General features: G+C 59.3%; 1 protein-coding gene across 4 annotated transcripts in view; it reads left to right on the forward strand.

Moving 5' to 3' along the window:
- ATP2B3 (ATPase plasma membrane Ca2+ transporting 3) overlaps positions 1–16115 on the forward strand; it is a 61955-nt gene that overhangs the window by 31154 nt on the left and 14686 nt on the right. For all 4 annotated transcript variants that reach the window (XM_058712187.1, XM_058712188.1, XM_058712189.1 and 1 more), the window contains exons 11-20: positions 20–261; positions 2811–3045; positions 5209–5388; positions 5529–5616; positions 6277–6383; positions 7492–7683; positions 9115–9328; positions 10502–10713; positions 11753–11860; positions 13111–13293. In XM_058712187.1, coding sequence (XP_058568170.1) covers positions 20–261; positions 2811–3045; positions 5209–5388; positions 5529–5616; positions 6277–6383; positions 7492–7683; positions 9115–9328; positions 10502–10713; positions 11753–11860; positions 13111–13293 — 1761 coding nt within the window. The remainder of the gene's footprint in view (positions 1–19; positions 262–2810; positions 3046–5208; positions 5389–5528; positions 5617–6276; positions 6384–7491; positions 7684–9114; positions 9329–10501; positions 10714–11752; positions 11861–13110; positions 13294–16115) is intronic.

Here is a 16115-nt window from a genome sequence, read left to right on the forward strand (position 1 = left end):
GGTTCTCCTTGCCTCGTAGCCTCCAGAGAAGGAAGGCGCTCTCCCACGCCAAGTGGGAAACAAGACGGAGTGTGCTCTGCTGGGCTTTGTCCTGGACCTGAAGCGGGACTTCCAGCCTGTGCGGGAGCAGATTCCAGAAGATAAGCTTTACAAAGTGTACACCTTCAACTCGGTCCGCAAGTCCATGAGCACAGTCATCCGCATGCCTGACGGCGGCTTCCGCCTCTTCAGCAAGGGCGCCTCGGAGATCCTGCTGAAAAAGTGAGCGGGCGACGGGAGGCAGCCTAGGGCTGGGCACTGCAGAGTGCAAGGCTTCTGAGTTTACTGTTGTGGTAAAATAGACATAGCGTAAAAGTGGCCATTGTAATCTCGTGAAAACACACAGCAAGTATAGTCCCGGTGTGGCGCATTACAAAACGTTCTCGTCACCAGCCCCCCAAAGGCAACCCTGTCCCCATTCAACAGTCCCTCCTGCCGCACCCCCAACCAGCCCCTGATGGCCACTCATCTCCTTTCTGTATGGATTTGCTGATCAGAGACATTTGACATAAACGGGATCGTACGATATATGGCCCATGTGTCAGGCTGCCTCTACCGAGCAGAACGCTGTCAGGGTTCATCCATTCGGCCTTCGGCCAGTCCCCCACCCTTGGGCTGCTGTGAGCCTCGCTGCCGTGAACAGGGGTATACAGCTGTTCGTTGGGGTTCGTACTCTCAGTTCTCTCGGACATACCTGGGAGCGGAAGGCTGGGTCCTGCCATAACACAGGTTAACTTTTTGAGGAACCACCCAACTGTCTCGCGCAAGGGCACCATTTTCTATCCCCCCAGCTTCTCCTTATCGCTCTTCTTATCGCCATCCTAGTACACGTGAGCTGGGACCGCACAGGGGCTTGGTTTGCATTTCCCTGATGACTAGGGATGTCGGCCCCGAAATGGCCAAATTTCAGGCCATTTGTGTGCCTTCTTGGGAGAAACAGCCACTCAAGTCCTTTGCTCGTCTTTGATTTGAGTTATTCGTGGTCTTGTCGTTGTCCTGTAAGAGATCTTTAGCACATACCTGATTGGCAAATGCCTTTTCACTGTCTTCATTCATTCTTGGAGGTGCATGTGTTTTTCACTGATGAAATCCTGTTTGTCTCTTTACTTCTTGTGTCCCTCGTGTAGGGCTTTTTTTAGAGGTGATGGAAATGTTCTAAAGTGCACTGTGGTGATGGTGGCACAACACTGCGACTAGACTAAAAGCCACTGAATTATACATTATATTTTTTTAATATTTTTTAAATATTTATTTTGAGAGAGAGAGCACGCATGCATGGGGCGGGGGACAGAAAGAGAGGGGGATCGAGGGTCTCAAGCAGGCTCCATGCTGACAGCAGAGAACCGATGCAGGGCTCCAACTCACGAACTGTGAGATCATGACCTGAGCCGAAGTCAGACGCTCAACCGACTGAGCCACCCAGGCGCCCCTGGATTGGACATTTTAAATGGATAAGTTGTGTGGTGTGTGAATGATATCTCAATAAAGCTGTTATAAAAACTGAGTGGGGCGGGGAGCATGGAGCTCCACCTCCAAGTGCCCCCCCAAACCCCCCCCGCTGCTCTGCCCTGCCCACCTGGCTCCTCACTTATTCCAAGGCCACCTTCTAAGAGAGAAATGTTCTCCCCCAAGTCTCTGCCCAGGCACATACTACCTGGGTGCAAAGGCCACCTCCCCCCTGAAGCTGTCCTACCGCATCCCAGGAGGTGTGGCGGCCGGGTTTGGAGGCCCCAGCTCTCTTTCTGTGCTTCCTCAGCCTCTGGCAGGTACCGTGGCTAGAAGCCCCATTCCTGTAGTTGGGCGCTGGGCCCCACTCCTGGCTCTCCTCTTTGCTGGCCGTGTGGACATCGACTCACTCCCCGGCACAGCCTCAGTTTCCCCTACGTGGAGACAACAGAAATACCTCCTGGGAGTGTTGCGAGAGTTACGTGAGTGACTCCACAAAAGGGCGAGGTCCCTGCCAGCTCCTCCTTTCCTCCTTCACCAGTCTGTCCAGGGCTCCCATTCGCCCCTCCGCCATGCCTGCCTCTGGGGACCTCGGTTCCTTTGCTCCTTCTTCTTCCGCACCTGAATCCTGCTTCTTTGTCACGGCCACACTCCATGGCATTGCCAGAGCAATGTACCCCAGAGAGTCCACAAAGAGCTGGGGTGAGCCCTGCACTCTAGGGTCTCCTCACCTACACCAGCCTATGAGTTTCCAGCTCCTGGGGCTTCCAGAACGGAGGACCATAAATCTGATGGCTTAAAAACACAGAAATCTGTTTTCTCACAGTTCTGGACACCAGAAGTCCGAAATCAAGGTGTGGGCAGGGCCACGCTCCCTTCGAAGCTTCCAGAGGAGGGTCCTTCCTCGTCTCTTCCAGCTTGTGGCCATGGCCAGCAGTCTTTGGGGCTCCTTGGCTTGTACACGTATCACCTCTGTCTTCACGGTGCCTTGTCCTTGTGTGCGTCTGTGTCTCCATGTGTTCTCTTCTCTTTTGATAAGGACACCAGTCATTGGATTAAGGGCCCACTCTAAACCAGTATGACCTCGCCGTGACTTTGCAACAACCCTATTTCCAAATAAGGCCACATCGTGAGGTTCTGGGAAGGATGTGAGTGGTTGGGGAGGGTACACCGTTAGGCCCCAGGAGGCAGAACGCCTCCCTCCTTGTACAAGCCTGTCTGCCGCGCTGAATGCGGGGCTCACACCGACTCCTGCCGAGACTCTCCGTTGCTCCGGCTCCCCTCGCTTCACTGGCACCAACGCTGTTGTTCTGTCCCCGCCCCAGGTGCACCAACATCTTAAACAGCAACGGGGAGCCGCGCGGCTTCCGCCCTCGGGACCGGGACGACATGGTGAAGAAGATCATTGAGCCCATGGCTTGCGATGGCCTCCGCACCATATGTATTGCCTACCGGGACTTTCCCGCAGCTCAGGAGCCCGACTGGGACAATGAGAACGAGGTCGTGGGCGACCTCACCTGCATAGCCGTCGTGGGCATCGAGGACCCCGTGCGGCCCGAGGTAGCCACCCTCTGGTCCGGGAGCGGCCCGGGTCGTTGGATGGGTGGAGGGGCAGCCCTGGTTCCCATACGGCCTCCACGGCACGGCCCCCTTCTGGTGCCTTCGCCACTCTCACACTACTTCCTGCTGGAGCCCAGAAAGGTTAGGAAAGGTGGGCAAGGGCAGGGCCCCGGGGTCCTCCAGGTCAGACCTCCCCGGCAGGACTGACAGGCTGGAGGGAGCGGCGAGGGAGAGGGAGAGTCAGGCACCCCTCCCAGGGCTCTGATTAGGAGGCGGCACTGGGCCACTGGAGCGGGAGTCCGACGGGACGCAGGTTTGGGGGGCAGGGGGCTGTCCCCGGTCACGGGTTCGGTTGGGGCCAAGTGATGTTCGGGACATCCCTGCAGAGATGTCAAGTGGGCAGGTAGCTGCAGGAGTGGAGCACTCAGAGCAGAAGGTCCTGGCCGGAGAGAGATTCCAGAAGCATGTTTATATGAGCGATGTCGCAGGGTGAGTGGACAGCTGGGACGGAGGTGGGAGGAGCCTGCAAAGAGACTTGAAGGAAAGGGCCAGGCAAGGAGCCAGCATGTGTAGCCGGCTTTACCAAGAGCTTTTGTGAAGAGGGAACAGAGAAACTGGGCAGAAGCCGAACAGGCTGTAGAGCGAAGAAGCAAAGGGGAGGGTTGCCGGTCCATAAAGACGGAAGAGCCTTGAGACAGGGAGAGCGAGCGGGCCCCAAGGGAAGAGAGCAAGCCACAGGGGTGCGGGTTGCCAGAGGCAGGGAGGGACCCTCTCTCACCTCCCAGGGCCTCTCCAGTGGCACCCACCTCATGTCAGAAGCAGGGCCACCCCGATCCTGCTGATTAGCCTGAAAACACGCGCGTTGCTGAGACGAGGGAGGACAGGCTTCTGGGCCTTTCTTCAGGAGACAGGTATTCACTGACATACCGGAGCAGGCGCCTAAGACCGGCCAGTTCCACAGTCAATGCTCGCTACGTGTACACAGCGACCGCAGGCCCTCGGCAGCAGTGTGTCCCCGCATTCTGAGGACACTGGGGCCTCTCTGTGCAGAAAGGGGACACCTGGAAGCTGGCCTGGGAGGAAGCGGATGGCAGCAGAGGGGACGGGGAGCAGCAGCCTGGGGGAGCAGGGAGAGAACATGCTGCTGTGGGCGACAGGGCCATCCCCGGAGACACAGGGCCTTGCCCTTCGTCAGGCCAGGGAGAAACTGAGGCATGGATGATTGGCCTGTGTCCAAACGGCAGAGCCGAATCATAAAGCTGCGTTGTGCTCGCATAGACCTGACGGCCCCCCCCCTTCTGAATGGAGATGTTCACCCCCCCACCCCCACCCCTGCCAGGCCGAAGGCGCCCGGCTGGTGTTCAGTGCTGCTCCTAGGCTGGCGGGTGCCAGAACACCTCACAGACCCAGGAGGGCAATGTCCCTGGACTGCCAGGACCCTGGCCACAACCATTTCTACTCCACAATAACCAGTCTGCCCCCACCCCTCTACCTCAGCCACGTGTCTACTGGTTCCAAGTAGTGAAAATACCTTATCATGTAGAACCTATAGCTGTGAATGCCTCTGGTTCTATGTTGTAAAATGGTGGGCGGCAGGGGCGGGGGGGGGGGGGGGGACAAGTGAGAAGTGTCCAGAGCTTGGCCACAAGCCAGCTGATGGCCAGAAGCCTGCCCTGAGTCAGGGCCCCAAAGCAACAGGCCTGCCCTTGGCCTTGCCATCTGGCAGGGTAGCTGGGGACAGAGGTCTCTTTGCCATTCTTCCAGAGCTAAGTGATACAGCCACCCTGGCAGCCAGCCTGGTAACCAGGGCCGATCCTGGCTCGGCCGCTCTGGACCTCCAGTTTGCAGAGGAAAATGAGATTGATGGAGCTGGTGATTTCTGTGGTCACCTTTCCAGACAAGACTCCAATGGTGCCCCTCAACAGCATAAAAGCTTCCAGTGGCTTCTCCCGGCTTTACTTGTGTCAGGGCCTGGGTCCGAGTCGTCGCCGGTCCCGGGGCCCAGCGCAATGAAGGAGGCACCTGGGGTCAGGGGGTGGGGGTGGGGGTCATGCTGAGGGAACGAAGGAGAGGTGCTGCGGAGCCGGACGGAGGGCAGGGCTCAGCCCAGATGCGGATGTGTCTCGCCTCGGTGGCCGCACCCATGCCTTTTGTCTCTTCCAGGTTCCTGAAGCTATCCGCAAATGCCAGCGTGCCGGCATCACAGTCCGCATGGTGACCGGGGACAACATCAACACGGCCCGGGCCATCGCGGCCAAGTGTGGCATCATCCAGCCCGGGGAGGACTTCTTGTGCCTGGAGGGAAAGGAGTTCAACAGGCGGATCCGCAACGAGAAAGGCGAGGTAGTTCCTGCTTCTGCTGCCCTCCCACCTCATTCCGGGGCTCTGGCTGTTTCTTCCCCCCCCCCTCCCCCCCCCGCCTCTGCTCGGTACCCCCTCCCCCGCTCCAGGCTCTGCAGCGTCTGTGTGCTTCCCCCTCCCAGATAGAACAGGAGCGTCTGGACAAGGTGTGGCCCAAGCTGAGGGTCCTCGCCCGATCGTCTCCCACCGACAAGCACACTCTGGTCAAAGGTAAGGGAGCTCGCTCACCCCTGCTGCCCCCTGCCGCCCCCTGCCGTGCCCCTTCCTGAGGTGCCATGATGCTGGCTGGGTGTGGCCATCGTCCGCACATGTGCTCTTGCCCCGGGGTTCCCAAAGCCAAGCTCCAGGGCCTGCCTAGGAAGCGGGGTCCCGGGCTGCACACGTGTTGCTGCTGGACATGGCCCTCCCTAAACTTCAGTTTCCTCCTCAGGAAAATGGGGATAATGATGGAGACGCCCTCGAAGGGCTGACATGCCAGAGCTCACTCTGCTTCCCTGGCTAGCAGCATGAATGGAGGACACCACTAGAGAATGGCCTCTCATTGTAACAGATGGGGAAACTAAGGCCCAGGACGGGGAGACATTTCTCCAAGTCACATAGTGCTTGACCGATGACACTTCATAGTTGACCGATGACAACTTTACCACCTGCCTCCCACCCAGTCACACCACCCTGTGTCATCTCACTGGGGGATGGGCCAGGGCAGGAGGAGGGGAGCAGGGCTGCCGGTCGAGGCACAAGGACTTGACCCCGAAGGCGACAAAAGGGCAGGGGATTGGGGGTGGTTGGCACGGTCGCGATCCCGAGGGGTTTCCCGAGTCAGCCAGCTGCCCCCACAGCCCCCAGACAAGGACCCACTCTGCATTCCAGGGATCATCGACAGCAGCACTGGCGAGCAGCGGCAGGTGGTGGCCGTGACCGGGGACGGCACCAACGATGGGCCAGCCCTCAAAAAGGCAGATGTGGGCTTTGCCATGGTAAGCCGCCCAGTGCCGGCCTGGCTCACCACATCAGGCGGGGCCTTGTGTCTCAAGGACATTGGCTTCGTGCAGAAAGGTGCGGGCTAGTGTTAAGGCAGGTTGCAGAGTGCTGAAGTCTGTCTCTCACGTCCTGGCCCCTGGGACCTCCAAGGGCTCATCTGGTCAGGGGATACAGGTGTGAGTTGTTTAAAGGCATTTGGCATGGGGATGCCCGAGGTGACAGTGGGCCTCAGGGGTGTGGGACGTGGGGCCTGCCACCTGTGCGCCCGCCTCAACCACTCCCCATGCAGTCTAAGCAAAACTCGGCCCCAGGGGCGATCACTGGAGTCCCCACATGAGCTTTTCCTCTGTGTTTCTCTCTGGTTACTTGTATGGAGCTCGTTATTTCTATAAAACCCTGACCCCGCCGCCCGGGTGGCCAGCCCCGGCATTCTGCAGCGAGCTGCGCTTGGTCACTGAAGGCACAAAGCAAGCGAGCCCCTTTCCCCACCTGCCACGAAGGAGCCCCCTTCACTCTGCCACATTCAGGGTAGCCCACTGTGGGCAGGCACCAGGGGCACGGGCCAGTCCGTCCCAGAGCTCAGGACAGAGAAGGGCACTGAGCCACAGCCCCTGGGCACTGTGAGAGCCAAGCCGAGCTGCTCAGGACCCGACCTCAGGGTGGCAGACAGGGTGTGCGGCTGTCCCTGCATCAGGGGCTGTGAGCAGCCAACACCCCCACGGGCCGGCAGGACATGTCCCTGCTCTGCGGAAGGCATCCCCGCCCAGGAGTCATGGAGCTCCTTATACAGCAGGCCGCTCTGGCATGCTAAGACCGGACAGAAGACCACTTGGTGGTCACGTGGTGGCAGCTGGGCCTCGTACGTGAGGCCGTGGTGGTGGCCGTGGTAGCAACACCCTCTCTGTTTATGAGCAAAGGCCCTTACCAGGCCATGAGACAACCTGCCCACTCCTAGTACAAAGTCGCATTGGATGAAACCAGATCTGTCTGCAGCTGGCGGGGAGCCTCATTTGGAAGGGAAGCCAGACAGTAAGCCCGGGTAGGCTGGGTCGTCAAGGGGGCTGGGGAAGAGGGGCCTGTGGACACTGTGTGTGTGCCCCCCAGGGCATTGCGGGGACTGATGTGGCCAAGGAGGCCTCAGACATCATCCTGACCGATGACAACTTCACCAGCATCGTCAAGGCGGTCATGTGGGGCCGGAACGTCTACGACAGCATCTCCAAGTTCCTGCAGTTCCAGCTGACAGTCAACGTGGTGGCCGTGATCGTGGCCTTCACGGGGGCCTGCATTACTCAGGTGGGCACTGGGGACCGCTGTGCCCAGGGAGGGCCCTGGGCTCTCCCTTCCACAAGGCACAGGGCCTGCAGGAGGCAGCTGGTTTCCCAGGCCCGGCCTGCTTCCTGCACCCTGACCCCAGTGCAGAGAGCAGGCCCCGGAAACCCCATCCCGGGAGTTGCAAGAGCCAGGGGGTTCTTTGCCACAGATTTTTTTTTTTTTTTGAGATAAAAGTCACATACCAAAAACTTCACCATTTGAGAGTACACAGTTCAGTGGCAATCAGTACACGCACAGTGTGCACGACCACTGCCTGTGTCTAGTTTCTGAACGTTTTCATCTCCCCTGAGAAGACCCCGGGGCCCATTAGCGGGCACTCCCCACCCCCTCCCCCACTCCCCAGCAACCACGGATCTGCTCTCTGTCCTTACAGACTTGCCTATTCTGGACATTTCATATAAAGGGAACCAAATAACATGTGGTCTTCCATGTCTGGCACCTTTTCATTCAGCACAATGTTTCCAGGGTCCATCCATGTTATAGCCAGTATCGGTACTTCATTCCTTTTGATGGCAGAATATTGCTCTGTCATATGGAGAGAGCACATTTCATTTGTCCCTTCCTTCGTCAGTGGGCATTGGGGTCATTTCCACCTTCTGGTGATTGTGACTGATGCTGCTGTGAGCACACCTGTACGAGTCTGTGTGTGGACCTACGTCTTCATTTCTCTTAGGTGTGGATCTAGGACTGGAAGTGCGGGCTGAGATGGGAACTCCATATTTAACCTTCGCAGGAACCTCTTCCCCTTTCCAATAGTCTCGTTCTCCCCAGTAGTGAGTGTCCAGAACTCGTCTCCCTTTGAAAGGTTTTTTAATTGAGATAAAATCCACATAACATAAACTGCACCGCAGTAACCATTTGAAAGTGCACAATTCAGTGGCCTTTGGCGCATTAACAATGTTGTCCAACCACCACCTCTAACTCATTCTACAACCTTCTTGTCACCTGTGTGCCCACTAAGCAGTCATTGCCCCCTCACCATGCCCCCAGCCCCTGACATCCACCCATCTGCTTTCTGTCTCTATGGATCTGTCAGTTCTGACTGGAGGTCAGAGTACCCACCAGTCGAGCACTTTCACGGTCTGGGATAACACACGGGTTGTCAATCTCCTGCTGACAATTTGGACCACACCTTCTAGGTCACTGCCACCAGGTGAGAGAAGGGAGGCTGGCAGCATTTTCAGAGCAGGAAATCCAAAAGCCCAGTGAAAACCCACTGCTAACCTTCGCACAGGGATGGAGATGTTAGATTTTGATGGGAAGGTCAGATCTGCCGCGTTTCACTGGAACGAATCCTTATGATGTTGCTCCCAGGCTGAGTTTCTTCCCACTGGAGTGGTGGGCCACTGGGCCTTCTGGCCCCATGTTAGGGTGACTGCCTCCTCTCGACAGGACTCTCCTCTCAAAGCTGTGCAGATGTTGTGGGTGAATTTGATCATGGACACATTTGCCTCTCTGGCCCTGGCGACAGAGCCACCCACTGAGTCACTGCTGCTACGGAAACCATACGGCCGGGACAAGCCCCTGATCTCCCGCACCATGATGAAGAATATCCTGGGCCACGCGGTCTACCAGCTCACCATCATCTTCACGCTGCTGTTCGTTGGTAGGTTGGCCCCGGGTCACACTGCCCTGCCGCTGGCCGCACAGGTTCGGGCCCTGTTTGCCAGTGGAAGGGACAGATGAGCACCCATGAACCAAATTTCCAGCACGGGCCCCTGCACGCTCACCTCCCCGCTGTCTCTCTGTGTGCGTGCCCCGTGCAGGTGTCATAGGCCCCTGTGCATCTGAGAAACTGCTGTCCTTCACTGAGACCCAGATCACCCCCATCCATCCACTCACCCTATGGCCATTTCTCCAGGGCACGGCGAGCAGAGCACTGTGCCACAGACAGTGGGAAGACGGGGACCAGGAAAGACAGGTGGAGGGATAGGGAGGGGATAGGAGAGATAGGAGAGGGAGAAGCAGTCGAGGTGAGGCAGAGAGTGGAAGACAGAGAAGAGGCCTGAGGGGCAGAGGAAAGGAGGGCGAAGGGGGAGAGAAGGAGGAAGGAAAAGGAGGAGGAAGGAAGAGAAAGAGGAGGAGGAGGAGGAGGAGGAAGGAGGGGTGGAGGGAGAGGAGGAGGAGCAGAGAGGAGTAACTGTCAGGAAGCCAGAAGAAGGGGGCACGAGAGAAGGCGGCTGTGGGTTGGGTATCCAGGGCCGGCTGGGCTCTGGCTCTGTCCAGCAGTTTCCTTGGGGTGGGTTTGTTGCTTTGTCTGCTTGTGGCGTCTCTCCGTTATGTCACCAACCCTGACCTTGAGGGCGCAGGCGCGTTCCCGGGAGCAGATTGGAAGCTCAGTTTGCAGGACAGTATTTGCTGAGGGGCAGGAGGGACAGTGTGTGGGGACCACAATGTCACTACTGGGGATCCTCTCGGGGGGCCTTTCTCTGATATCTCGGGAGCAGAAGCTTCTCTCTCATGGCCTGCCTGAGGGTCTACGCCTGGCCGCCCGGTCTTAGGGACAGGGCGGAGGAGGGCTGGCCCACCCTGTGCCCAGCCCCATTCAACCCAGAAGGCAAACGGTGTCTTCTTCCGGGGTTTCTGCGCCAGACCTCTGCTCCAGGGGTGAGCACGTGTTGTGGGGAGATACCCGTTACTTTCCCTCCAGGTCCCTGTCACCACAGGGTGGGGCTGCCTGTGGCCCTGCCACAGACCCCCTGGCGCTCCTCAGGCGACACTGGCCGGGAGCTGCCTCCACGCAGGGCTCCGCCCCCCTCACGTGCCCCCTCACGTGCAGGGGAGCTCTTCTTCGACATCGACAGTGGGAGGAACGCACCCCTGCACTCTCCACCATCAGAGCACTACACCATCATCTTCAACACCTTCGTCATGATGCAGCTTTTCAACGAGATCAACGCCCGCAAGATTCACGGCGAGCGAAACGTCTTCCACGGCATCTTCAGCAACCCCATCTTCTGTACCATCGTCCTGGGCACCTTTGCAATTCAGGTAGGCGGGGGGGTGGGGGGAGGGGGGGGCGGGGGCGACCGTATACTGGCACCAGACGAGGAGCAGGGGACCATGCCCACTACCGGCCTCCCCATCCCCGTTTACAGAACCAGAACCAGTTCCACCCCTCCCACTGTCCCAGGCCCCACCGGCATGCCTTGTGACCCCAGGCCCTCTGCGCTCCCCTGCTGGCTTCCAGAGAGCCTTCCAGGGCCTTCCTCAGAACGAGCCTCCTCATAGTTCCCTCTGCGTCTTCCACTCCCATTTCCAGCGCTGGATTCCTTGCCAGGGGACTATCATAACTTTAGAAGGTTCCCTTGGGATACTTTCTGTCCCCAGTGCTGACCATCGGCCTCTGCCTGCCACCGTGCTGTGGACAGGCTGGTCAGTCAACTCTTCGGGAGTCTGAGCCTTTAAAAGTAGGGTGTATTCATAGAAAGCATGACGTATAGTGAGGACAACAGGCCAGGATCGTTTGCTCCTCACAGGGATCAAAGGAGGGGGCCTGCCACGCCATGAGGGGTCCACCTGGGGAAGCACCTGGGTCGGTTGGGGACAGAGGGAGAGGGGGAGCCTTTACTGTGGTTTCTGGGGGAGAAACTGGGGTGGGGCGATCAGGCCGAGGACTCATGACTACGAATAATTTCAGGGTTCGGGGGGGTGCATAGCGCCATCTCTGCTTGTGTGCGCCCTGGCCTGGGGAATTAGGGCAGAAAGGACAGCACGGTATCAGAGGCGGTGGTGGCCTGGGCTCGGGATTGCTTGGTCTGTATTTAAACAGCTCACCCCCAGGAGGAGGGTTCTTCCCTAGGAAGGGGCAGTGAGGCAGCAGGAGTCCCAGGCAAGGCTGGCTGGGCATGTCACTGGGGCACCCGGGATGAGGCATGTCCAGCACGGGCGTGCAGGGCACACGGTAAAGCGTCAAGTTTACAGAAGTGGGAGATGTGGCTCATCTGCTGAGCCACGGCCAGAGCCCCATCTGCCGGGGGGACCCAATGGCCCATCTCTGACCTGCCTCCCTCCCATCCCACCCCTGCAGATTGTCATCGTCCAGTTCGGCGGAAAGCCCTTCAGCTGCTGCCCCCTGTCCACGGAGCAGTGGCTCTGGTGCCTGTTCGTTGGCGTTGGGGAGCTGGTCTGGGGACAGGTGAGTGTCTGCCTCGTCACCTTTCCCAGCCCCGACCCTTCCTTGTTTCCAGGGATGGACACAATGCCGGGTGGGGGTGGGGGGGGCCACGGCACCTCAGAGCCCGTGCTCAGGAAAGCATTCGGTGTGCTCAGGGTGGGCAACACAGCAGGGCTCAGGCCCGGGCCAGGCCACGGCTCAGGTACACGGCCACAGGCGACAGTTGTCAGCAGAGAGAGGGCAAAGGGCCACGTCTGGGATGTCACAAAGCCCCGGCAAAAATCACCCAGCACTCCCCTTTCCATGATAGAAGCCCAAAATCGTCCCCTAAAACTGGGCGGCTTGGAAAACGCTCACGGATGTGAAGCTAGACCACACCGTGCTAAATCCTCCAAGGGGCAGAAAGAAAGTGTCAAGGAAAATGAAGAAATATTTTGAGATGCTAGAACGTGAAAGTCAGACACCTGTAGCCCTTGATGGTTAAAGGCATGCACAGAGGGAGGCTTCCAGCACCCAATGGTGACGTGAGGAAGAAGAAGCCCATGCCACAGGCACGCAAGAGGCTTCTGAAAGCATTGCTCTGCAGTTCTAGAATATTGGTGCAGGACCCACTTTGCCCTGCGTCTTAGTCATATCTCAGGAAGCTGGAAGTCTGAGATCAAGCATATGTAAGGCAGGGTCCGAGAGAGACCGGGAGTGAGCTTCCACGGAAGCTTCCCTGAGCACCGGGGACTTCAGTGGGGGTCGGTCCTGTGGGCCCAGGGCTCCCGCGTGGCTGACCTCAGATCCTCAGTCTCTGACCCCCAGACGTGAAGCCGGGGCCCCACCAGGAATCACACTGTCAGCGTAGACGGCCCGGCAGGGCCCTCGGGGAAACTGAGACTGCCTTGTCAGGCAGGATGTGCCAGGGGCCTAGCGGTCCCCTCTCAGGAGCGGGGCGGGGGGGTGGGGCGCCAAGGCCAGACCTCCCCTCGCTGGAAAACGCTCCTTGGCCCCAACAGCTCCCGCACCCTGCTCCCCGGGGACCGCTCCTGGTCATGCAGCCTCGGGGACCAAAAAGGATGTCCCATCCCCCAGTCTGCCCACAGAGAACGGGTGTTTAGGAAACAGTGGTGCATGATGCTGGAGTGCAAGGGGCATACGCACTAGCTGTCAGAGGGAGGCGGGAGGTGTGGGTCCCTCCCCAGCCCCAGCAGAGCTCCTACCCCAAAAGGACCAGCTGTGCTCTGACAGCCACCTGCGCCTGCTACCCCTCGCCTCTGGCCCCCCAGGTCATCGCCACCATCCCCACCAGCCAGCTCAAGTGCCTGAAGGAAGCAGGGCACGGGCCAGGAAAGGATGAGATGACCGATGAAGAGCTGGCCGAGGGGGAGGAAGAGATCGACCATGCCGAGCGGGAGCTCCGCAGAGGCCAGATCCTCTGGTTCCGGGGCCTCAATCGGATTCAGACGCAGGTAAGCCACCGTGCCGCTTGGCTTCTCTGGCTATCCTGCCTTGAGAGGGTGGCGAGCAAGGGCCATCCCCGGATGTGCGTGCTGGCTGCGGTGCTGCAGACATGGCCCACCTCTGACGCTTCTGTCAGAGCCCAGGCGGCTCTCCCCCGCGCTGGGTGCCGGTGTCAGCTAAAGACGTGTGTTGTGATCAGTGGCTGTCTCTTGGGGTGGGTTGGAGGGGGCGCAGGCCACCCACTGTCTGCACGGCCGCTGGGCCTTGCCTCATTTGCCGGAAGCAGCCTGGTGACAGGGAGGTGACGTTGTTGGGAGGAGACAGATGCCCGTTCCAAACAGCCTTTGGTGAGCTCACCGTGCACTGGGTTATATCGTGAGCCCTATGGAAGCTTCTTTCTATGGAAGCTGCTTCTTTCTCTTCATCTCCGTCCCTAAGTCACATAGTCACAATGACCACTCAGCCACGGGCACTTTCGAAGGCTTCAGGAGACCCGTCTGCCAGAGCAGCCCCTGCTCTTTGCCCCAACCCTTCCCAGCTAGCCTTCTTGCCAGAATGTTCTGTACTCCGTCTCTCCGCATCCTTTCCTCACACTCGTGATCGCATCGCAGCCTGGCCTCTGCCCGCAGGGTCCCAGACGCAGTTCTCACCAAGGTCTGTGCGACCTACAGGGCCCGGAACTGGGCTGTCCCTCCATCCTGCGTCAAGCCCTCAGCTGTAGCCTCTGAATGCCACACCTTGAGCCAAGATGTCCACGGTGGGCTTGGCCAAGACCACGGTCCCTGAGCCAACCTCCTTTCAGCCCCTCAGCTCCCAGACACTCTTCCTGTCTCCCCGCACAGCTGGCGCAGCAGCATGGCCCATCCGTTCAGGTCCGCCCCCTTGAAAGCACGTCCCCAGTCCAGCCACCCCTGCCCCCCATCCTCCCGGCCTAGTCACCAGTGTCTGACCGGAGTAGTCTCCCTGCTGCCTCCCTAGCCCCCAGTGACACCTGTCACTCTCTGCCCTTCCCGTGCTTCCCAAAGCCCCGCCTCTGACCTTTCTCCACGTGCTGTCCAGGACCCCCAGCCCCCGTGCTTCTTCTCCTGGGGGTCCCACCAACGGGAAGGCCACTACCCTACACGTAGCCCTGCCCGGCCCCGCACTCCTGCCGCGGGCCCCTGGGCCTGGGGAATGGCTTCAGACCACACCTCTGCCCTGTGTCTGCCTCCAGCCTGTCACACATCACCACAAGCTCATCCCAAGGAATCTTTCACGCACCTCACCCAAAGCGCCCTCGGCAGCCGGTGCCTACCCTGCCCCCGGCCTGAGGCTCCCCGTACACACAGCTTGCCTGCTATTCCCATACGGTCCCCAGAAGTCTCCCGGGGCTCAGCCTCAGGGCCCCCTACTTCTTTCTTCCGCAGGCCCCAGCCTCAGCTCCAGCCACAAGCTCTCAGCCTCCTGCCCGCTGCTCCCACCTTCGTTCAGCTAGCTTGCCCCCTGCCCCGCCGTGGCCAGTGTAGCCTCTCTTCTGGTCTGAAGGGTCAAGTCCAGAGTCCTGACCATGGCCTTCAGGCCCCTGCCTCTTGGCATCACCCCACACACCCTGTGTCCCTTGTAACCCCTGCTGCTTTTCCAGATGTGCACCCGCTGTGCCTCCATGCCGGCCACGATCTGGGCCCCAGGGCTCCCCAGCTGCCGCTGTGTTCCCTCGGGGCCCCCCTCATCCGGCAGCAGCCCAGAGACCACCACTCTCTCCCGCCCCCGTAGGCCCTCGCGTGCCCAGGGCACTGGAATCAGTGAGGAGCAGAATGCCCCAGGGAACTTTCCAAAGCTGCAGACTCCTGGGCTGCCCCCAGGGCTTGGGATATCGTAGGGCTGGGTGAGGTGGCCCCAAATAAGTCCGGTTTAAGGAGCTCCCCAGGGATGCAAGGGGCTTCTCCAGTGGAGAAGCAGGAGTCCAGGTCTGTGGCTCATTCCCCCTTGCGCCCCAAGCCCCTAAGCCAGCGCGGCCAAGCAAGAATGTCTTAGGCCCCGGGTGCGCTGTGGAGCCTGGAGCCTGACACCCGTGAGCCCGAGGTGGTGGCCATTCTTCTGGCAGCTGGGACAGCCCCTGCCCAGTCTGAGGCATGGGGGGGGGGGGGGGGCTCAGTGGTGCCCGACCAGTGTGTGTCTGTGCCTTCCATGCGCCTGTGGGCTCTGAGTCCTGCCACCGCTTCCTGGCCGGTCGAGCGGGTCTCCTCAGTCAGAGCCTGGGAGTCACTGCCCCAGTAGACACTGGCCAGTCAGGTCCCTACTTCAAACATGATGCAATGGGGGGGGGGGGGGGCGCCCAGAGAGAAGGGACTTGCCCAAGGTCACCCAGTGACAGCGTCCCTCCCCCCCCCATCCCCTAGCATAGTGCATGTCCTTTCCAGAGAGCCCCTCACTGCTCCACAGGATCATCCCTTTGTCACATCCGATTCACCACCCTCCTCAAGAATGCTGAGCCAATCGGCTACTTGAGCTAACTTTTTAAGAGCATCTGTTCTTTTTGATTCAAAATACCTGCTTGAAGGACAGACATAAAGCGCCCCAGCGTGTAGGTGCCGGCAGCCAAGGGAGACATGCCTAGATTTCTGGATTTTGCAAACAACGGAGCTGCAGGGTTTGGGGGCCAGCACAGCTTTGCTAAGTGAAGGCATTTTGTAACCTGCTACCTGCTCTCACCGCCATTCCATACTAACATATTACTGCACCAGACAGGGGGGTCATTCCGGCATCAAAAAGAGTCCTTGAAACCCAGAACACGGAGCTTCTCGAAGCACTCACGACGTGGTCCATTTCACATTCCATTATAAACCAACGA

This window comes from Neofelis nebulosa, chromosome X (assembly GCF_028018385.1).
Source record: "Neofelis nebulosa isolate mNeoNeb1 chromosome X, mNeoNeb1.pri, whole genome shotgun sequence".
NCBI lineage: Eukaryota > Metazoa > Chordata > Mammalia > Carnivora > Felidae > Neofelis > Neofelis nebulosa.